This window comes from Embiotoca jacksoni, unplaced genomic scaffold (assembly GCF_022577435.1).
Source record: "Embiotoca jacksoni isolate LCO1_2020_lvr unplaced genomic scaffold, fEmbJac1.0.p SCAF_9, whole genome shotgun sequence".
Classification (NCBI taxonomy): Eukaryota; Metazoa; Chordata; class Actinopteri; family Embiotocidae; genus Embiotoca; species Embiotoca jacksoni.
In genome coordinates this window covers 7261111-7284205 of record NW_027185447.1, presented here as the reverse complement: position 1 = coordinate 7284205, position 23095 = coordinate 7261111, and the positions used below count along the sequence as shown (strand labels likewise).

The following is a 23095-nucleotide window of genomic DNA, read 5'->3' as shown; positions in this document are numbered from 1 at the left end:
TGCTGTGTTTCTAATGCAAACACTGCTGTCTGGGGTCGTTAGCTCTATTTTTTAGCCTGAATGCAGGTTTTTGCATTCACACAGGAATTTTTGCTGTGTCAGCGCAAGCGGCTTCAGACTATTATGACTAGAAAGCATTAAATTACTTCAGCTGAAAAATGCTACAATTGTGAGAACAACTATCAGTATTCATCTATGTTACTGTTTTGCTTCCAAATACCTGCATTTCACATGTATCCTGGTCATTTAACTGTCTCTCAACCTTGGACCAAAGATAGCCCAAACTAAAAGGTAAAAGTTCACATAACAAGAGAGATTAGCCCTGTGTTTTATGCTTATGTTTTTAGAAAAACTCCATTTGCTGACAGCCCAGAAATGTGGCATAAATCTGGTCAAACAGAGTTGCATTTTTCAAGCAAGTAATGTAAACCTCTCAAGCTTAACCTCGAGGTGTGGTTGTGACACAATTAGTGCTTTAAAAGCAAAACCAAACACCTGGAGGCTATGGATGGCTGTCTTTGCCTAACAACTTACTATCCTAGGTGTGGTTATGTATTTGCAATTGTGCTCAGTTACTCACCTTTCCGTCTCACATTTCTCCGACAGCCTCTGTGATTACTGCCTAGGTAATTTGTGGTTTGTCTTTGCAAACTGGAATTGGACAACATTAGTCATGCAGCCATTATTGCTTGTAACCATGGCAGCAGATTATGTATAATCATAGGTTTAGGTGATGTCCAAGCAGAATTTTGGTCCTCTCTGTGTTAAATCCACATTAAAACCACAGTCCTTTGCTTCTGCCAGGCCTGCCAGTCAACCACCGACACCCCGCGTCATTTCAGATTACACCGCTCCTTTATGTCTCGCAGTTGTCACTCAGAGAAAACAGTGTTTCAGAGGACTGACGGGATGTCAGAGTGGGTTTAACCCCGTGGATTAACACCTTCTGTGAACCAAGCTGGAAAACAGAAGCTGTTGTTGGTTACCACTGGACAGCCTGTCACCGCCTGACTGACCTGACACTCACTGAGGATCAGGTCAGGGCTGTGCGTTGGTACCTTCATTTATGTGCCTCCAAATGCATGAATCTGACCATTTATGCATATGTGCCTATCAGTGCATAGATGCATGTTTGTGTTTCCAGTTGGATCAGTTTGACAGCATAATTGTGAGAGCAGCTGATTTTGGTCTTTGTTGTGTAATTGCCCTCTTTCACTGACGGTGCCGCAGGTGAATGCAGAGAGCGGCTCCCTCAGGTGATAGCTAGTTTCTTCTGGTTGTGGCAGACACAGATTTGGAACAAGTTACAGATAATCAGCTGCCTGTCTGAAACCAGTCAGGGACAATGTTAAAGCAGCTATAACAATCATTAGCCATGGTAAGTGAGATTTGCCACTCTCTAAGAGCGTGAAGTAATTTTCTATTTCAGTGAGGGTGGACTGATTGGAGCCTTTAGTATGTTCCATCTATCTCCCTGTTTGAACACCTCTGTGCCTAATCGCATTTACTCTAAAGCACAGATTAATGTGGCTGCTTACTTTGTCATTGTCACAAATCAAATTCGTCCCTCTGTTGGGTGCTGTTTCCAGAGTCTGTCCATTCATCCACAGCTCATCAAATATACATGGATGGATGAAAGAACCGGCTCCCTTTAAGTCACTGAAAAGGTAACTCACATTTGCAGTGACAGTCTTTTCAATCTTGCAGAGCCATTTACTGAAGCTGTCAACAGAGGCCCTTCTCATTTTGAGAACTGAACAAATGTAACTCCATAACCATTAGCTTCATATTTCAGTGCCAGAATCTTATTGAATGTCTCAAGATGTGTCCAGGGTTGTTTTGGCACCTCCATATTCAAATTTGTCTGCCAAATGGTAGATTGTGGCTCAGATGAATGATCGGGTCGCTAATAGTGAGGTTGACAGTTCAATCCCAGGTTCCTCCTGTGGACATGCCGAAGTGTCCCTGGCAAGACCTTCCCAAATTTGTCCCAATAGGACCTTTGTGCGGTTGCCGTTGGTGTGTAAGTGTGTGTGTGTGTGATTGGAAGCAATAATTGTGAAATAGACTGCTTGGGTAAAAAAAAGCACCGTATAACTGCGAAACACTTATTACCAAATGATCATTGTCTTCTTGGCATGACAATTCTAGGTGCCTGTTTTTATGCCTTTGCACCAGCATAGCAATAGCTGTAGCCGAAGGCATTACGTTTTCAGGTAGTGCATCCCATTCTCATGAACGCGATATTTCAGGAAACCCAAAAGGGACTTTTCTCAAATTTGGCATAAACATTTACGGGGGTCCCAAGGATGAACTGATTAAAATGTGTTGGTCAAAGGTCACTTTGACCTCTAAAACCACATTTGTGGCCATAACTCAAGGATTCATATGATATGTATGACAATCTTTCACATCTAATTGGATAAAATACTGAAATTATATTTTATATCCAAAATTGTGAAAGGTCAATTCTCTGTGACATCGTAATGTTCTGAAAAAACACTTATTTAGCCATTATTTATAAAAGGAAGATCATTACAATATTTCACATTTGGTCAAATACTGAATTGGTGACACTAATCTTGTGTGTCACCTTGAAACTGTGCTGATTGTAGAGATCTTCTTTGCTGTCAGGTTGAAGATGTGTGTGAAGTGTCCATGTTTTAGAATTTGTAGCTTCGTTGCAGCAACATCTATATTTGAAGCATCATTTACAGACAACTTTGTGTTCCATCAGAATCCCCTTTATTGGCCCAATTCCTTCAAAATCGTCACTACATTTATGAGTCTGGACAGGCATGAGTGTACACTACAACTTTCCCGGTTGCTGGAGGCGTACAACCACAAAGCGACACAATTATTGTTATTTTTGGCCAAGGAGTATGTTTGTTGATGTGTGTGCCTGGTTGATATGAAAGATTGCAAGGTTTCGTCACAGTGGTCAGGGCCCACCTCATGCAGGTACGCTGTGTGCCTGTGTGCCTGTGTGCCTGTTGTGTGTGTGTGTGTGTGTGTGTGTGTGTGTGTGGGTGTGTGTGTGTGTGTGCGCGCATACGTGTATGCGTGTGTGTGTGTGTGTGTGTGTGTGTGTGTGTGTGTGTGTGTGTATGCGTGGACTCCACAGTTTGGTGAAATATCCATGGTGACACAGTGTCTGCCCTCTCGTTTGGCCCAGACTATTAATAACAACACAGTTAGTTCGCCTTCGGCACCAAAGGTCATTTCACAACAATATGCACACAAACATACAGACACATTTTTCACACCTGCTCTGTCATATGAGCTCTAGCACACATCCAGACACCTCTTAGCTACCTGTCTCAGCTAATCTTTCTGTCCTTCTAATAGGTTCAATCATTTGAATTTGAATTCTTTTAAGGCTCTGCTCACACTCAGAAATATTTTTCTAAAACCAAAAATGTTGCTTTGTTATCTACTTAACTCCCACTCATGCACACCCAAACTCTGACTGCTTATTTGGTTGCAATATGCTTAACAAAAACACCCAGGGAAAATCAACTTAATAGCACATTGCTTACACCTAATAACAATAAATAGGAACCAAGAAGAAATACAGTATAAATACAAGTTACAGAACAAGCTAAATGTTCTTTCACTAGGCTTTTTCATATTATAACTGAATGAATGGCACGTGCTTATTCACGGTATAAAACCAGCACTTCTTACTGCCTGGCCCATTGCAACCAATTAACATTTACATTGAGCTGTCCAGGATAAAACCACAAACAGTAGCTTCTATCGAGCAAAAACACCTTAGCAAAGCACCAATTTATGAACACTCAAACTCAGAAAGCAGTGTACACATAATTAATTATTAAAAATTAATTATCCCCCAAAATATTAAATAGTACACATTTTTGAAACCACAACATCCTATAATTAGTAGAATGCCTACAAATACAAAATACTGGAGGATGATAAGTAGCATGGAATTAATACGGATAAAATGGCGGAGGATTGTTTCTAGTCTGCACTTTTATCGTCACGTTTGTGAAAGAATTGCCATTTTTGATCATTTGCAGTTTCTGGCTCCTTCAGTTGTATTTTAATGGCTCCATCCATCCTTCTATCCACCAGCTATCTTATCTTCCACCCAACCGTCTATCCCTCATGACCTTAGCTGCCCCGTTTCCAGTTTCATGGAAGCTCTGCTGTTAATCTCCATGACGGAGGAATTCGAAAAGCTGTCCAATATATCTGTCCATCTGCAACCTCAGAAAGACTTTAATCTCAGTGTTTGTGGTTTCAGAGATGGCAGGCAGCTTTTAAAACAAACGCATTGTTCTGATGGATTACTGTCAATTTGACGCAATAATATTCTGTGGAAATGAGAGGGCATCTTATGTAACTCTGTAAAAAGGTATCAAACTGAAGATGGTTTTCATACTCAGTCCACCAAAGAAAAATTAAGCTTTTTGATGTCAAATGAAAATCTGCAATCTTGTTTCACTTTAGACAGAGTTATAGTGTAAGAACTGCTTATGTTTAGGTGACTTTAATTTGACTCATGTTTGTGTATTTCTCAGAACAGTAGTGCAAGTTCTGGCCAGTGAGGCTGATAGCATCCACATTTTAAGTCAATGTACGCAGATTGTGGTGGAATGTGACCGAGATTACTGCCTATCTCTCTCTCTGATCAGTTTTTCGCTCACTGTCGAGCTCTGTTATAACCCCCACTCTCGCACAAGTTCAGCCCCCCATTACTCTAAGGACCTGAAGCATGAAATAGGCTTGCCAGCATGTGGATGTCAGATTCTGTGATGTTAAAGCAGAGGCTACTTGATCGACGCTGGCTGACTAGAGAGGAGGGAGTAGTGCAGTGAGTGACGTTGTCATTGAAATCGCTGTATGTGAATTCCTTGTGACGGCCTTGGACTCAGGTTTTAGTGAAAACCTTAAATCATGCTAAGGGAAGCATGATCAGGGATGAAACACTTAATTAATGAAGTGATACTTATTCATTATGAAAAAAATCTTTGCTGGTCACAGATTTAACCTATTGTCATCCCAGGGTGTCAAATACTGTCTTTTTGTCACAGCGTGATGGCGATTCTGAGATACTCACATGATGTCTTAGGTTTAGGCACATTGTTAGAGTCAGGAAAAGATTATGGTTTGGGGTAAAATGAAAAATTTGATGCGGCATCTAACCATGACTTTACCTATTGGTTCATGAAATGCCATTTGAAAGCCTCAAGTCTGGCACCTCGGCCGTAGATATTGTTTTGGAGCTAGAAGCGACCATATTTGGAGAATCTGGGGAGGAGCGAGGGGCAGATTTGACCGAGAACCTTGGGACACTTACACCCGCCCTCCAATAGTGGAAGCCTGACTGCTCCCCCGCCTGTCAATCAAACCAGACATGTCCCTAGATATACCACTTCTTGATGCCTAATATCTTCTACTTGTCATTTAGGTTTTTTATTCATTTCAACATATAAACTATAAACAATTATTGAAAGTGCACATATGGTTGTGACATAAGATTCATCATCATTGAACAAAGAAAAAACACAGAAACACAGAAACAAACCAAAAAAATCAAGCTAAACTTAAAAGGCCTACTATCTAATTATTGATGGAATTAGTTTCAGATTAAAAGAAGTGACTTGAGTTAATGACACCATAAAGACTTGTGGAAAATATTAATTAATGTTGTATTTCTAGAAATAATTTAAATGGGAGTCTATGGAGCCAGCCTCTAGCAGCCCTTGGTGGTATTTAACTTTAAGGAACTTCCGCATTGGCTTCACTTTTTATATGTCCACTGAACGTACGTTACGTTAGTTAAATACATTACGTTACATAGGTAACTTAAGAAAGCCACCTTGACTTTGGCTTTCTCACAGAGTCTAACACTAGTCTTCCAGCTGAAACCTGTGTTTGCTTCATCCAACCACCGGACTTTGTCACTCTTTCCAATCCATCAAATGACTTCCTTCTTCAGCCTGGTTGGTCACAGCGCTGACAGGGCACCTTGTGCTTGTCTTTCTGACGCCAATGGCAAAACTGCAGTATTTTACACCTTGGGAATGAGAATGAGCTGGAGGATTTGTTGCTTGTCTTCTGTTTTATAGGATTGTTAAATTCAGTTTTTGGGTCAACTGTATTTCAAACAAAACAAGCAATTTGAAGACATCACCTTTAGGACAGAAATAGTGAGGGCCATCTTCTGACATTTTAAGCTTGAGTGACATCTTCACATTTCCCTCTCTGTAATCTTCGAACTTCAGATAATGAGTTTATGGCTAAAGACCATGGAGACTTGAAGCTTACCCTCCACGCTGGTGTGCTCGCCAATAAATAGCAATCAATCCCCATACGTGTTACCCTGAATACCGATCTCTCTTAATCATTATGTCAGTTAATACAGAATATTAGAGTCTGATTTCTATGATGGAGTGCCCCAAAGCAAGGTGTGTTTTTTCTGTTTTTTTCTGTTTTCATCAGCCGTGACCCCATCGTCTCCTCGGGCGACACAGGGAGATTGTTCTGCTCATGAGAATTGACTAGCTAATCCAGAGCAAAGCACTCCCAGACAGAGCAGACACTGCAGGCTGCCTTCATCCGTCAGAGCTTAGCCGTTACAACCGTCATGAGCCACTGATGAATCTGCTATCAATGGTCCATAAAAATGAGTGTGTGTGTGTGTGTGTGTGTGTGTGTGTGTGTGTGTGTGTGTGTGTGTGTGTGTGTGTGTGTGTGTGTGTGTGTGTGTGTGTGTGTGTGACAGACAGACACTGAGTTTTATTAATGACTCCAGCATCTCATTTGCGATGAAAGGCTGTGTGAAATATATTTTGGGGAATCTGCCCTGAATGATGTGTGCAGGATCAGAAGTGAAAGTGTGCTTTCACTCGCATGACAACCTGCATATGAAAGTGTCGCATGTCACCTTTGCTGCCCTTCTGGCAGATTCTTAACACCTCCTTTGTAGCTGTGATGATCAGTGTGTGTTTAACATGACAATGACAACAAATATGCCTGGGCAATCAGTTGCAGCTTGAAACTTGAAAGAAACCGATTAGTGTGTTTGCAGGATTCAGGACCTTCTCTACAACTCATGTATCTATTTATGCTGACCATTTTCAAATATTTTTTTTTCAAGGAACTATTGGTTTTCATTTATTTCATTCATTCAAATTTGAGTTGCGTAATTTTTCACAGTGAACTTTAAGTCTTAAGTTTAAAGGAGTTTAAAGGAGAATTCCAGTTTATTTCAACCTGGCATATTTCCCATCACGGTGACTGTTGTTGGTTTTAGGCCAGCGATGTACCTAGTTTTACCTTTACCTGCATTTGCTTGAACATGATGACTGCCTCACATAACCTGGGTCTGTTTAGAGCATTGGTTGTGCACATCCTCCAAAATTAACGTGACACGTCCCCAAGTTACAACACACACATGAATGGTAGGGACAGTATGGAGATGTGACAGGGTCACTGGTAAATAGTAATCAAAGCAAAAAGAATGGAAGTGCAGAGTGCAAAGTTAGCATGGCCCATAAGGTGACAATAGCCACATTAATGGGAATATACATTAGCTTAATTTATTTATAAGTGCTTGAAGAAGGTCATGTGTCTAGACAGTGAGGTTAAGTCCTGGCCAAAGTAGAAGTGTTATAGTCTAACATTATATGCAATGCAGTTCTTTCAGTGAGTTTTTTTTGTTTTTTTTTTGCTCCCGAGCAAGCAAACATATTCCCTTTGGAATAAAAGGTCAGATAATGGCTGATTTTATATACATGCCTGCAAAGGGCAAACATTAGTCACCATCCCACCATGCATTCAGTGATGTGTTGTGCTGTGCACATACAGTACCCATGTTGGTTGGTGTGCAGGAAAATGTGTAATTATTAGTGAAAGACTGATTTTATTGAGTATTAGCACTGAATTGAGAATCAACAAATTAGAATAAATCAACAAATTAAAAGTTTAATCTTTTAAAATACATTGTGTTTTTTAAAGGCACCCATAACATATCCAAGTGCATAGGAACTTCAGTGCGTCTCTGTAGTGATTTTCTAACTCTGTATATTGTGTATACATTGGAGATTTATGTGTCCTATTGGATATTATCATTACAGGGAAATGGAACCATGTTGGAAAAGGTGCATTAGCCTGAAGGCTCTCTTGCATGTAGTTTCCTGTGGAATAACACCACTGATCCTCATGGAATTTATAGGAGTCTAGCAGATAAAATGCTTGCTTAATTGCTCTTTGCTCTGTTACAAAGACTGCAAAGAAACAGGAAGAATAGAGAGTCAGAATACCAACAGAGCATCCGGCTTTGGACACGATGTAGAGAAACATCTGTATGCAGGGATTGAATAGAAAATATTTCTTTTGAGGGCCATTCAATATTAAAACAAGATGGTCGCATAGGAAGTTCATTGGGAATACAAAGAATGCACAGAATATTATTTTACTTGATGGCTACAAATAACTCTTACTCTTAATTAATTTAGTAATAGACATATTAGCAAATGCAAGGGCATGCACTTGTTTGTGCGAGGCAATAGATGTAGCAGTATCATGTTGCGGCCAGTTGGCCATATGTTAATTAAGCCTGTTGTAGGATTTAGTGGCATGTGGCAGTGAGGTTGTAGATTGCAACTAACCTTAGAAAAAAAAAAAAAAAACACTTCACTTCAGGGTCAATGCACTTTACCACTAACACTGGTCGATGATCGGTCCACCCTTCAGAGTGGCTGAGCGAACGGTAATAGTAACAGCACTTAGACTACAATCACCGCGGAAAAGTGAAGCTCGAAGTAATAGTATGCCAGAGTGAATGTTACATTTTTTTCATTTTTGCCAATTAATCCACCTCAGCCCTACACATTGGATCATTAACGAATCCAGCAATTAAGAAAAGACTGCTAGCAGAGGATAGTTTCGATCTATCGACCTCTGGGTTATGGGCCCAGCACGCTTCCGCTGCGCCACTCTGCTGTCGGTCACCCCAGATGGGACTCGATCCCACAATCCCTGGCTTAGGAGGCCAGTGCCTTATCCATTAGGCCACTGGGGCTTCTATAGTGTTGTAGTATAGAGCAGGTTTCAACAATGAAGGGAGGCACATGAACAGCAGGAAGTAAGCATTGTGATGCAAAGCACTAAAAACACTGGGACCATGACACAAAAGCAGTGACGTAATAAAGCAGCAATGGTAGTGAGGACCTGGTCGACTCGTTAACTAAATGAAAAAAAGATAAAAACCAGAGGAGGGTTATGTGAAACAAGCATCTCGTGTGTTTTAATTCACTAATCAGCTGCTTCGCAACGTAAATTAGCAGTAAGTTTCTCCTGCTGTCAGTAGGCTACAGTTCAGCTGCACTCAGCAGAATCACAGGAGATTAAATATAAATAAAAGAAGAGCAGGCAGAGATCAGATCTGGTGAAAGACTAAATGGAGGTGAAAAAAAATCCCAAACTAACGAGCCTGCTGTAACGTCACGGTAACACATCAGGTCAAATATGAACACAGGAAGATGGAGCTTCATTTATTCTTACTGATATTAAAAAAGAAGGCCGCTGAGTAGGTGGTCTTACAATGCGTCCTAAGGGTGCATTGTGTTTCCACTGCTCAACGAATGTGACCACGTGTGCCAGGCCACCTCTGATTGTGGCCTGAACAGATCAACTCAATCCATCCTGAGTGCATTTCCACCTGTACTTTTGGTGGCCACTTGTGAACCGATGACGGTCATGTCGGATATGCCTGGATTGATGTAGCCAAATAGAAACAGGATGATTGGTGTCTGGGTTATGGATCTGGCACAATGTCTCTGCGCCACTCTGCTGGTATCAATTCCCCAAGTTGGAATCAAACCCACAAACTCTGGCTTAGGAAACATTTTTTACACTGACAACTGTTGTTAACATTAAGTAAATTCCGTTAATAATAAACTCCCCTAAATCCTACACTTTGGAACCATTAGAAGAACTATCACTGGGACTTCTATAGAGTCAGTGTATAGAGCAGGTTTCAACAATATAGGGAGGCACATGAACAGCAGGAAGTAAGCATTGTTATGCAAAGCACTAAAAACACTGGGACCATGTCACAAAAGCAGTGATGTAATGAAGCAACAATGCTAGTGCTCAGCAGTCTCATCGGTCTGTGGAACCAGTACACTGTGTCTGCGGCACTCTGCTGGTATCCATCCCCAAGTGGGACCAGGACCTACAATCCCTGGCTTATGAGGCTTTGCCTTATTTACAGGGGTAAAGGTTGTTATACATGTCACACTGAAACACTGGGACCATGAATTCATCATTACCACATGCAAGGGCAAACACTTGAAAGTGCAGGCCAACCGATTTATTGGTATTAATTGGCCTGCAGGCCAAACACAGTAGATTTAACAGACCTGTCATAGATGAATACAATTCAAATGAACTACCGGAAATTATTAGTCATGATCTTAATAACCCTTCAGTCGTTTTTATTTCTTACTGTGATAAACACTTGTAACCTGATATTAGTAAATTTGACCAAAGGTAAAAGTTGACATGACTGAGCTCCACTGTTGCCCTCTGAGAAGCAGTACACTGTGGTTTATCATTGGACCTCGCAAGGATATTTTTCTCATTATGTGTTTTTGGCATGATGCACATCATTTGGTCACAAAAATGATGAAGACTAATCTGCTGAAAAATCATAATCACATTAGCATAAACACTCTCAAGTCAATAATATATTTATTTATGTGTATTCAAAGGAGTGCTGTAAGGGGTTAAGTTTTTAACCCAGCATGGCATCTCTTGAATGGGTTTTAGAAAGACTGTGTTTGAATGTAATTATTCAAGCAGGCCCATGGCTGAGTTGCCAAGTCCAAAACAAATAAAAGGATGTGGGCTGTTGCCTCCCGTCATGAAAGCACTTACTTCCCACATTCTTGACCCTGACTGCTCTATCATTCCCTTTCTTATTTATCACATTCCTGATTTGGGTTGATCCTTTGTCCTCCGCAACTGGGACACAATACGTTCTACATTCAGTCTGGATTCTTTACTGTACATATACTCATTCATCATAGAAAGAAAAATTATGTGAGCGCATTGCCAGTTCTTTAAACCATCTCCCTGACATTAATTAAGACATTCTTTATGACGATGGTTGGAATTGATTATGTAGCAAAGTGACTGGACTCAATCTGCCACCTAATGATGTGTTGATTTCATCAGATTGGATGTTTTATTGCAAATCGAAGCAGTCCATTCACATAATGGGTCTAAATTACATATTTAGTATGTAATAGAAATATCCTATCAAGATTTTCTCACGTTAGTGTGCCTGCTCCATTATTTATAGATTGTTAAGCAGTCTGCAGGCATTATGTGTGGTGCAATAGGGCTGGCTGCCTGTCATAGCAGCAACGTTTGTATTGCCATAATCTGCTCTATACTGTGGGCCTGCATGTCCTGTCTCTGCAAGCTGGCTGAATGAGAATTCTGTGGAAACAATAGGCCTGTTAATTGATTTTGTCTCCAGTAGCGGGCGCATATTGAAGCCCACCCAGTCTTCCCCTCCCACTCACTCCAAAGAGGGAAAACCAATCTAAAAATTACTCCACTCCAAACACTTACTGTCATTCCCTATCAATTTTCGACCTCCACTGGCACTCCAGCCAAGTCCAATTTCAGCTACCTTGTGGCCACTGGACTCTTTGACAGATTGCTGGACCTTCTGCAACTTTGATCTCTGAGTCCCGCTTTTTTTGTGGAGGCAGAGGGAGGAGGAACCAGAGGAGAGAAGAGCAGTGCAGGACAAATGAGTTTGTGGGAGATACAGGGTGACATCACATTGACATGTAATCACCAAAAGGAAGCCCCAGAGAAACATAATGTGTTCCTGTGGAACAAGATCTACTGAGTACAATGAACAGTGCTTGTGGACCCAGAAAATCTGCAGATTTCAGGACAATTTACACTTTGTTCTTTTGTAATTTCTTTAAGAAATGTTCCTTTTCCCCCTCAGATCTATAATCTCTTTTTTTGCACCATTAATCCACTTCATGAAGAAATGATGGATTTTGTGTCCCCAGAGAAGTGCTGATATTTTAGAACAGTTTTGTGACTGGTTTCCACCATACCAAAACTGTCATACAAAGACTGCCGGATTATTTAGGGGGACAGTTTCAGCCATTTCGCTTAAATCATACAAATAGGAAATGACACTGATCAGATTCATAATTCACTGCTACCAACTGCACGTCAGCTGACGCATGGCTGCTATTATGCAAATGCACACATTTAAGCATCCATTTACATAAGTGGCAGAGGATGGAGATTTTATTTACTGTTTCAATGAATCATAATATCTAAAGGCGAGCCTGTTTAGGGAATTGGAACAGAATGGAGGCAGAGATGGAGGAGGGGGTCAGTGAATGCACATATTTCTTTGTTGGTCAAGTCAGATACAAAGATCAGTTGTCATTAGCCTCAGTTTAATCCCATTGGCTTTTCACAGTTGGATAAGACTTCATTCAAAGGTACACGTTATTCGGAGGCACTATTCAAAGATATTTCCTGTTCACAATTTTGTGTGTTCCTAGGTACTGGAAATAGAAAATGCAAAACAACAATGTAAGGAGGCACATGAACAGCAGAGAGTAGTCATTGTGATGTAAAGCACCAAAAACACTGATGCTTTCATGACAGACTACTCCTCGTATGTTCCTCACTACAGCAGTTCACCAACCAGCGCTGAGAGTTTCCCTACGTTAACAAGCTTCTATCATCTGCTTCTTAAAGACATGCAGCCTTGAAGTGGCTCTACTTTTGAGAGATGTTATGTTTTAATTGATGATGATTATATTCTCCTAAACATAACATAATCACTAAGGTTGTATTTAAAATTTTAGATTTAGCATTTTGAGATTGATGCTATAAACATTTATCAACAGTAATAGAATAGAATAGAATAGAATAGAATAGAATAGAATAGAATAGAATAGAATAGGGGATTACAAATTTGACTAAAACAGTCGTGATATCTGTGTGTGTGTGTGTGTGTGTGTGTGTGTGTGTGTGTGTGTGTGTGTGTGTGTGTGTGTGTGTGTGTGTGTGTGTGTGTGTGTGTGTACACATGTCTTTCTATAGTAATTTTGTTGAAAACAAACATATTTATGAAGACATAAATATGTTGTGGGAACATTTAGATTGGTGAATGAGTGTCCTCACAACTACAGAAAGACAAGTGTGTGTCTATGTAAATATGTACAGGTATGTAGAGCTTTTCTGGTCTGTGTCACTGGGCTTGAAAACATGTGCAGCATGTTTGGAGGGTGGTTGTCCTTGTTGTTGATGTCTGATGTTTTAATGCTGGTTTGACCAGTGACCTCCTTTTGGTTTTTTTGTCTGTTAATTAAGTCCTGATGTTTATTCAAGTTATGCTTGCAAACCCGAGATGCACTGCAAACTGGACATGTTAAGCGGCTGGGTCTTGAAGGCTCAAGGTGTGGTTCGTGTCCAGTTAAGTGGCCATGCCAGACAGAGGGGCTTCCTCTACTTGACCCTGGGTGTTTGTACACCACTTTGAGTGAAAAGTTCAGGTCTGGTGTGTTAGTGGGCAGCATGCAGGCAGCTTTCAAAGAAACTGTGATTCTTTTGACACTGTCTGCTGTTAAAACATGAGGGGACTCAGCTCTCATAACATCATCTTCAGCGACACCTGGGAGCTGTTTTCAGTAAAAAGCTCTTAAAAGGAAACTACCTGCTCAGCACCAACCAACTGACACCAGCAACAGCTGGTAAACATAGTGGAGTATTTAGCAGCTATTGAGGCAGATATTTCCCCCAGGATATTTGGTAGAGATGAAAAAGAGGTAGAGCTAACAAGTTGCCTTGCAGTACATTTACTAAGTGGCCAGAAACGCAACTCAAACTGAATGATAATGTGTTTGCAACTTAAACTTAAGAGGTGATGATATGTTCACAACCTGCTTCCTCTAACCTCAAGTGGTCCAAAGAATCAGGTTTAAACATTAATCACAGGTCACAGGCCGACTATTAGAGCCACTGTAGCACAGTAGTTTGTATTTACATTCATCCTGAGCAGTTAGGGATCATTATTATGAATTTTTTTGTGGCTACTATTGGCAAGATTTAAAGAGGTTTAAATAATCTGCTTATACTTTTTGTTTTTTTTCTAGCTGTGCTCTTTAGTCGACATGACTTTTGTTTTAGTGATGCACTGTATTCACTGCTCCTAGCAATCACTTTGGTGAGTACGTTTTCAAAATCAATGGAAATAATGGGAAAGACGTGAATGAAAACTGCCAAAATAAAATAAAAACTGTAAGAAACTGCTTATATAAGTTCTGTTGTTAACTTTGTGCTATACAGTATATCAGATTTAGGTGTGAATTGTTATTTAAGAGCAAATCAGCTGCTTCTTAGCCAGCGAGGAGCAGATGGTGCTGAAGGCTGAGCTAACAACTTAGCGGCAACAAACATGCAGCCCTGATACATCCTCTCATCCCTACTAATACTAAGGTTGTGATGGCAACAGAGTCACACCACTTCAAACTAAATTACAGCCTTGTGTTGTCAAACTTTCTGTGTGCTCACAGTCCTTCGCACACTTTTTCTTCTGTCTTTTTCTCTGTTTGAGAAGTTATAAAAAACACAAGTTTTTATTGTTGACACTGTAGCTTATTTGGGATGTGCGGCATGTGACTGCGCATGTAATGAACATACAGATTTAATGAGCACAATCTAAAATACTTATTCATATCCTTTTTGTTTGCAGGGTCACATTCTTTTTTTTACAATTCATTTGAACCATTATGTAGAAAAGATGTTTTCTATGAATAGCAGCTGTTTCTTATATGAACACACATTGTATCCTTCATATTGTGGGCTTCTTTCCCCAGTGTTTTTCAATTAGGCTGTAACTGTATGTCATTCATCCAGAACGCTCCATCAGTACAAACACACATCTAGTGTCACGAGACGATTTGAGATGAAAATGCTTCTCTCCACCGGACGTGTTACACAAAACATTTGATTCATTCATTCATTTTATTTGTGGCATAATATTAAAAAATGAAAACAAAATTTGAAAAGTAAAAAAAAAAAAAGAGACAAAATGTAATACTTACTTAAACAAGTAACAAATTAATCATGTTAATTTGCATACATATAAGGACTTTATCCTGTATGGAGTCCTGGAGAGAAGGAGGAGAGATAGCACTTATCAGGAAGCTCCCACTCTGACTGTCATTGTAATGCAGAGCTACAGTCACATGCTTCTTGCCAACCTAGAGGATATGCAGACATTGAAAAATAGGTAGCAGTCTTCAACCCCCCCCCCCCCCCCCCCACCTCACATACACACACACACACACACACACACACACACACACACACACACACACACACACACACACACACACACACACACACACACACACAGAGACACACAGAGACACACACAAACTCTTGACTGTCTTATCTGGAGCGCTCCAGCACTGTGCTCGCCTGCAGCCAGAAAAGACAATAACGTATCTGTTTGCACCTCACACACTCTTCTAATAATGACTTTGGAATATTTAGACAGCTCATCTTGCCTTTCCTGTCATACATGTTGAAGGTCCTCTTGGTGGTAAAGTGGACGAATTGGACCAGTCATCGCTGCAACCTGTTTTAAATGTAGACCGCATGGTTGTATTATTCAGTGTTATGAGACATCACTGAGTCACCAAGTATTTGATTTAAATCAGGAGGCAACAGCATGAGAATGTCAATTCAAAATCTTCTCCATTTACATAAAATGAAAGTTTTTACCTAAGTGCAAGTGAGTAAATATTCTGACTTACTTTCCACCACTGGCTGCTTCTTATTGAGAACAGTACACGTTAACAACCAATGTGAGTACCATCTGAAAAACTTCAAGTACTGCAGTACTCAGCTGTTTGCTTATGAGGGATGCACTCGTAATTTTTGATCACATCAACTGCAGCTCTCCAATCAAGACTAAAATAAATGTAATTTAAAGTAACTTTGTCATAGACAGTCATGAAATTCAATAAGGCAAGGAAGGCTTTTTTTTGGAAACTGTATCGTATTTTTAGTATAAGTCAGTTCATTCACAAAAGAAATTCTGTTTTTTACATGTTTTAAAAACATTAAGTAGAAATAAGCATAAAAAACAGTCATTCAGAATATAAATAACATGTAAGTGCAAAGGGCAGAATGATAAATGTTTCATTTTTAGTCAAACGCAGTGCAGAACGAAAAGTTTATAACCTGAGTTGTGCCATTTGGATATTTGTGTGAGCTCAATGTTGCTACAGAAAAATAGTAGCAGACAGCTGTCACTAGGCAGTCAAGATAACCTATCTGTTTATGAAACAATTTTTTATGATTTATACGGTGTTCTGATGTCACACTGTGATAAACAACAGGATGCTTAAAATTACACCTTTACAACTGAAGTTTCTTCTCTTTGTTGCAGCACTGAAATCAGTTTTGACACAATCAGGTTTGGTTCAGTATCTGTGTTTCTACAGATGAGTCTCACAGTTGGTGTGTTACTGCTTTTTCTGATGAAGTTAAAGCTGTTATAACTTACTGTGCGAGGTAATGATGTGACTAAATTTACATCAAAATCAGTTAAGAAATAAAAACTTCCATATAGCAGTGCAGTATACAGCGTTTTTACTGCGCAAGTATTTTTCACTCTGAACAGGGTACAGATATGTAAAGATTTAAACGTATGTCATCAATGATATCTATAATGGTAACTTTATTCTATAATGATATGAAATGTTAACCAGTATTTATGGGTTGTTATCGGAGATTAAACATACATTTTCAGTGCCCTTGTCCTTTATTTATGACTCCTTGTGTTGCTGCCTTTGCACAGTCAATACATGAAAAGTTAATGAAGAAGAATTTAATCGAGTCTGTGAGTATTATAGGATTTTTTAAAAACCAATGAACTGTATCTTGCGCTTTGGTTTGCCAATAAGGGCGTTGCTGCTTGAGTTGCTCCGTAAAATGTGGTTCTATTATCGGGTCCATTAAGTATACCTCTGTGTAATGACACTCCACTCGCCGACGTTTTTCTCTCGACCCTTCTCCTAATAACCCCTTTTTACATTTCATTTTCATTATTTAGCGGGCAGCCCTTATCCTCAGCCTACTTACATTTTTGTCAGTGAACACACATTAACGGACTCAGAAGCCCTGGAAACCAGGTACATGTCATACAAGCAGTGAAGTGGTCTGAAAAGTTCATTTTAGTTTCAGGGGAGAGATGAGAGCTGAAGCGATGCTTTGCTAAAATGTAGCTGAGCAAGGCTGAACACTGCATATCCTCAGTTTTAGTTTGTTGTCACAGTTTGTCATCATGCTGAACATCCCTAGTTTCTCTATGCAAGAAACTGATGGGCACAGAATTTACACTTAAGTCTGCATTTAATATATTCAAGATTTGAACCTTTTATGTCACATGTACTACACAAAGACATTATTGGCTTAATTTCCTCCCTAAGATACAAAACTTTACAACATGAAGCTTAGTGATTTCTAATTTTCAAGTGTGGAACAATTGTCTCTCCCTTCTGCCAGTAAGAGTAAAATTATTAGTTTCTCCCATTAGAATCAGATCCATTCTTTCTGATAACATTTGGTATGTCTAGAAGAGTCATATTATTGAATTAATTTATTATAGATATAGATTATTTATAGATCCGATTTCTAAATCTCACTAATCTTGATCACTGATGCCCGACAAAAATACAAAGCTTTTGCTGTATTGGCTACCATTGCTGGAAATTTCCATCTAGCCCGATATATTGATCCTTTTCCTCATATCAAAAAGCCACAGTACAATTGGTATTTTGTCATCGATTTGTTTGTTTGTCTCTCAGTATTTTGACATTTTTTTGTCTCCTGTTCTCAGTTCTCTCATTCATCTCTGATTTTGTTTTTTCAGACTGTAATATTGGAGCTGGGATATGAGTGTGATTTATGCATAGCACTTGATAATAGAGCCATGCGAGTTGGGGCTGAGCAGTTTTCCTCACCCCACACTCCCCCCCTTTGCCCTGAGGATGCATGAAATTGAGCAGAATGACTCTACTCATCCTTCTATAAATGACTCTCCATATGCTCCACCTAGACAAGCACATTCAGTGTGCCAAAAGACTAATTTTTAGATTGAATATTTCCTTTTTGAGGCTTGATGTGAGAAATTGAAGTGTGACGTTTGCCTGTTGTGGCTTGTTTTAAAACCGAGTGAAGTCCTCTGACTGCTGCTGATGCTTTGAAAGCACTTTGAAAGTTTTTCAGTGAGGCAAATTGTAAGAAAAATCTATTTCTCTGTGCTGCAGTTTTTGTTTTATTATTTGTGTCTTATTGAAAATGCCGGAGAGGAGCACTTTAAAATGTTCAGTGAATATTAAATAGACCTCTCGCCTTTTTTCATAATTCCTGCCAACACAAAGAAGGTTCAACAGGCAGCATCAGAGACCAAATTCATTGCAGCATCAATGTCTTTACTGTCTCTACTCATCTGGCGGACCCCACCTCTCTCTGTGATGCCTATTACTGACAGTAATTTGGTGCCTCAGTTATCTCACACACAAATGAAAGCATAACCTCCTATGGTGATGTTAAATAAATTTTGCATTTCAGACATTAACAATTTCTGCAGTCGTGTGGTTATTCAAAGCTAATGCTGCTGTATGAGATGGTTTTCCAGTATGCACATGACTTTTGTCTGGCTGCTGTAGTTACATTTTCACTTTGGTTAAAAAAAGAATTCACTGTTAATCACACACGTGTGGGCCATGTTTAGGGCTATCCTGCTAATGCTCTTAACCTCCTCTGTATGTTGCAGTGCTGCTACGTGAGGAGGTGGCCCAGCTCCAGGAGGAGGTGCACCTGCTGCGGCAGATGAAGGACATGTTGAGTAAGGACCTGGAGGAGACCCAGGGAGGCTGCTCGGCCGACGTGCTGTCCGCCACCGAGCTCCGCGTGCAGCTGGCCCAGAAGGAGCAGGAGCTGGATCGAGCCAAGGAGGCTCTGCAAGGTAAGGACTTCATCGGGGAACAAGGAGCTGTTTATGCTCTTTAAAACACTTACATTTGTAAGAATATGGGCAATTATGCTGCAAGAGACACACGACTTGTTTGTTCTTTAGAGTATTAGTTTGGTTTATTTTCAGTGGTTTCCAACTGGTAAAAGCAATTACAATTCATTTGAATGATATACATATTATTATTATTATTATACTTATGTAGTATTTAGCTCTGGAGTATCTTAATTAAATCAAAACATGCACCACGTGATCATATGTCCATGACTTGATTCAGGCTAAATGGGGACCTCTGATGCATTTCATTCTCCCACTCTCTCTCTCTCGACATTTTATCTCTATTTATTTTCAGATGTTGAATACAGACAAGAACTTTCAAAATCTCTTTTACGAAAAAGATTTCTTAATTCTGACCATAGAAATAGAGAAATTGGTTGTAGAGGGTCAAAATTCCTCTCAGTTCTTTGGTCAGGTGTTGCAAAGTTAGACCTTAGTAACAAACAAGCATAAGATAGTCCAAAACACATCAGCAACAGTAAAATGAGCAAAAATAATTGATTAAAAACTGAAATAAATTGTAAAAAAAGATTCCCCATTGTACATTTGAACAAATGTGAAAATGTCTCTAATGTGGTGAACAGAACAATAGTAAGGGTAGATGGCTTTGTACCGTAGGTTGAAAATGTGAAAATTTAAAGTATGCAAAGCAGAGTTAAGTGTCAGCAATTTCCACCTCCAGGATAAAATGTTCTATAATCATTCGGCACCCAGCTGCTTTAGATTTTCTGTTCATCACTCCCACTCCTGCTGAGTGAAAACCTGCTGCATTTTGCCCCATAGGGCTTGAAACCAGTGCATTGTTTCACCATAGTGTTAACATGAGTGTCTGTAACAGTGTGGTTAATGCAGCCCATTAGCTGCATTATGGTCCATTAGCATGTGTTATGCTCGAGAGATGGACTGGTATCTTGAGTCGAGAGAGGACACAGATGCTTTGACTTTTTTTTTTTTTTTTCATAGATGCTCCACGCTGTCGGCAAGTCACACTGCTCTGCTCTGCTCTCTGCGGCACTCACGTAGCCTGATGCAAATACAGCATGACATACTGAAGAAGCTTCACTCATCAAACCAGTGATGGGTCCTGAATTTAAAAATGAGACAGGATGATGTGTTGTCAAAGAAAATAATTATTCTCATAGCTCATAGCTATGTTATCTTCACCTAAAACTATAATCTCCCTAAAGTCTCAGAGTCGTATGTTTTGAGGTGCTAAAATCAAATGGCAATTCACCGTGACGTCATCCAGTGGCTTGTGAACTGTTGTTTTGAAGCCTTGAGTTGGACATTTTGGCCCATGCCATCTTGAGTTTTTTAGGGGGACAAGAAATGACCATATTTGGATGGAAGGGTGGCGCTGGAGAGGAACACATGGTGACTGCGCCCCAGACATGTCAGTGAAACCCAACATGCTCCCAAACATACCTCTCTTTGAATTAAATATGGAAGTATATTCAGAAAGGACCACCAGATCACTGATCAGACGAGTCAATTTAGCTCATGACACCATAATGAATTGTAGAAAAAAAGAATTGACATAGTATTTCATGAGAAAAGGTGATGCTTTTTGAATGAGAGTTAATGGAGCAAGAGTTATTTTTTAGACCCAGCCCCTATTGGCCCTCAGTGGTATTATACTTTTAGGCACTTCTGCATTGGCTTCGCTTTTCTGACCGAGTCTACGTCCATTTTTATATACAGTCTATGAGTAAAAGCAATTAACACTAATAAATAAGACAGTGACAGGAGGGTATCACATGAACATACATCTTGAAATACTCAAAATGGCCATAATTAATACAGGCTCCTCTGTACTAATCATCAACAACAACTCTATCTGTTTTATGTTTTAAATGTATGCGAAGAGAGAGAGAGAGAGAGAGAGAGAGAGAGAGAGAGAGAGGATATACTTCGATATTTACTTCACAGTGAATGTGCACTCGATTATGAGCTAGTTCTGCCAGGCAATGCACAGTGGATTGCAGGGCATCAAGCAGAGATGTCATCAGCGTGGCAGTGAATCATTCTTTTCAAAGAATTATCGCCCATGGAATGAGGCAGAGCACAAAACTACCATTTGGTATCAGACAAAAGCATGACATGCTGTCAGGGGATTTTGTTGCTGCGACATTTCGCTTGACACTTGCAGCCTACGCTTTTTGGAAGAATTGAACAAAAACAAAATGGACTGCGGCAGAGTAGAATAGGGCACACATCAAATAAATACTTATCTCTTCTTCGGCTGGATGTTTGGCTGTCTAAACAGACTGAACACATGCGCATGCAGTCATTTGTATGACTCAAGCCTGTTAATGAAGGCCAAAGCCTAGCAGCCCCAGCAGGCACTGACAGTAATCAGCAGCTAATGAAAGCTTTATAAGAGGGGACTTTGGTTGGCTTACAAGATCCAGAAATGTTAAGCAGGGTAGATCTGCTCTGCAATTAAGATGGGGTATGTGGGAGGACAAGAGGAAATTTGTTGTTGTCATATTTGAGTTTGGCTTTGTGGACACGGTTCAGAAAGGCAAATTGAAGTGACTGAACTCGAGTAAGGACTTCCCTGTTGCTATTTTTTTGTCCTGTATCCTTTTGCTCTTAAAGCTGTTTTGTATGAGGAATAGAGCAGAAGCTCATATTCGTGTGGAACTTTTGGTCAGAAACTGACCCGTGAAAAAATATATATATTTGCATTCACATGTAAAAACAGGTTTATGAAAATCTTTTATTTTCCGTTTCCACCTGACCTGGTCTGTGCAGCAGAAGCTGGTTCTCAGCTCTTTTGTTAGTCCACAGTTGTCACTCTGCATCTTCATACACTGAGTCTGTGACTTGCTGCACACTGCAAAGATCCTATGTTTTAAGACAGCTATGAAAACAAGCGACAGTATTCTCTATCTCTTTGCTGTTATACTGTTTGCTTATGGTGGGTAGCTGCCAGTGAATTTTGGCTTCCTCCCCGGCAATATTTACAGTTGTTTCCAAGTGGAAACACATCTGTCATCTCGTTTTGTTTCATTTTCTGTTTTTTGTTGCTTTTCCGATTGCTTCCACGCAGTGAATTCATGTTGTGTGCTGCGGATGTTGGCACATGGTACTGGACAGTACTGGTCATGTATATTAATTTCCTAATAGACGGTCACGTTTATGAGGGACAATGAAGAGAAAATGAAAACATGTCATATTGAGCTAATAACCAAATATTTTACTGAATCTGTGACAAATTAAAGGGGCAGTGAGTAAGATTCAGTGGCACATAGTGTCGAGGTTGCAAACTGCAACCAAGTGAACGCCACTCGCCTCATTCTCCACTTCAAAGTGTGGAGGAGAATCTAGAGTTGTCTCGAAACTTGTGAAAAACACACAAAAAAGACGTCTTTACAGTTGTATGGTTTGTTCCTTCTAGGCTACTGTAAAAACACGGCGGGGCAACATGTCACACTCTGTGGAAGAGAACCCACTCACTATATAGATATGAAGGTGACGATACACTAATGAAAACATAATCATGAATATTATATTCCATTTCTGCCAATAAACCTTTTTACAGCAGACATTTTGACTCGTCATTGTAGGGAAAGCACAGGTGTATTAATTATGGCTTATTTCCATCAAATGTCCCTGTAAGCGATGACACTGAACCAACCAAGCAGCAAACAACAGTGACGTCAGTGTGAACGGCCGTTATGAAGCCTCAAGTTCGGATTTTGGCCACCACCTTCTTGCTAGTTTGGAGCCTATAGAGCCGGAAGTGACCATATTTGGACGTGCTGGGGGGAAGTGAGTGGTAGATTTGACTGCTCTGAATGGCCACACACATAAGTGCGGTCAAAGCTTGTCATCAATAGAGAGCGGTGAGATGCAATGAATTGCACAAATGGAGATAAGGGGCACACATTTAGTCTGAGAGGTGTAAAAGACTTTTGACACCTTTGCACTTTTGGGCAATTACTGCATAGTTGC

General features: G+C 40.0%; 1 protein-coding gene and 1 non-coding gene across 8 annotated transcripts in view; one reads left to right on the top strand and one right to left on the bottom strand.

Moving 5' to 3' along the window:
* kazna (kazrin, periplakin interacting protein a) overlaps positions 1-23095 on the top strand; it is a 191540-nt gene that overhangs the window by 143333 nt on the left and 25112 nt on the right. For all 7 annotated transcript variants that reach the window (XM_069140086.1, XM_069140087.1, XM_069140085.1 and 4 more), the window contains one exon: positions 18881-19072. In XM_069140086.1, coding sequence (XP_068996187.1) covers positions 18881-19072 — 192 coding nt within the window. The remainder of the gene's footprint in view (positions 1-18880; positions 19073-23095) is intronic.
* trnar-ccu (transfer RNA arginine (anticodon CCU)) lies at positions 8983-9055 on the bottom strand. The gene has a single exon. It is a non-coding gene; the product is annotated as a tRNA-Arg (tRNA).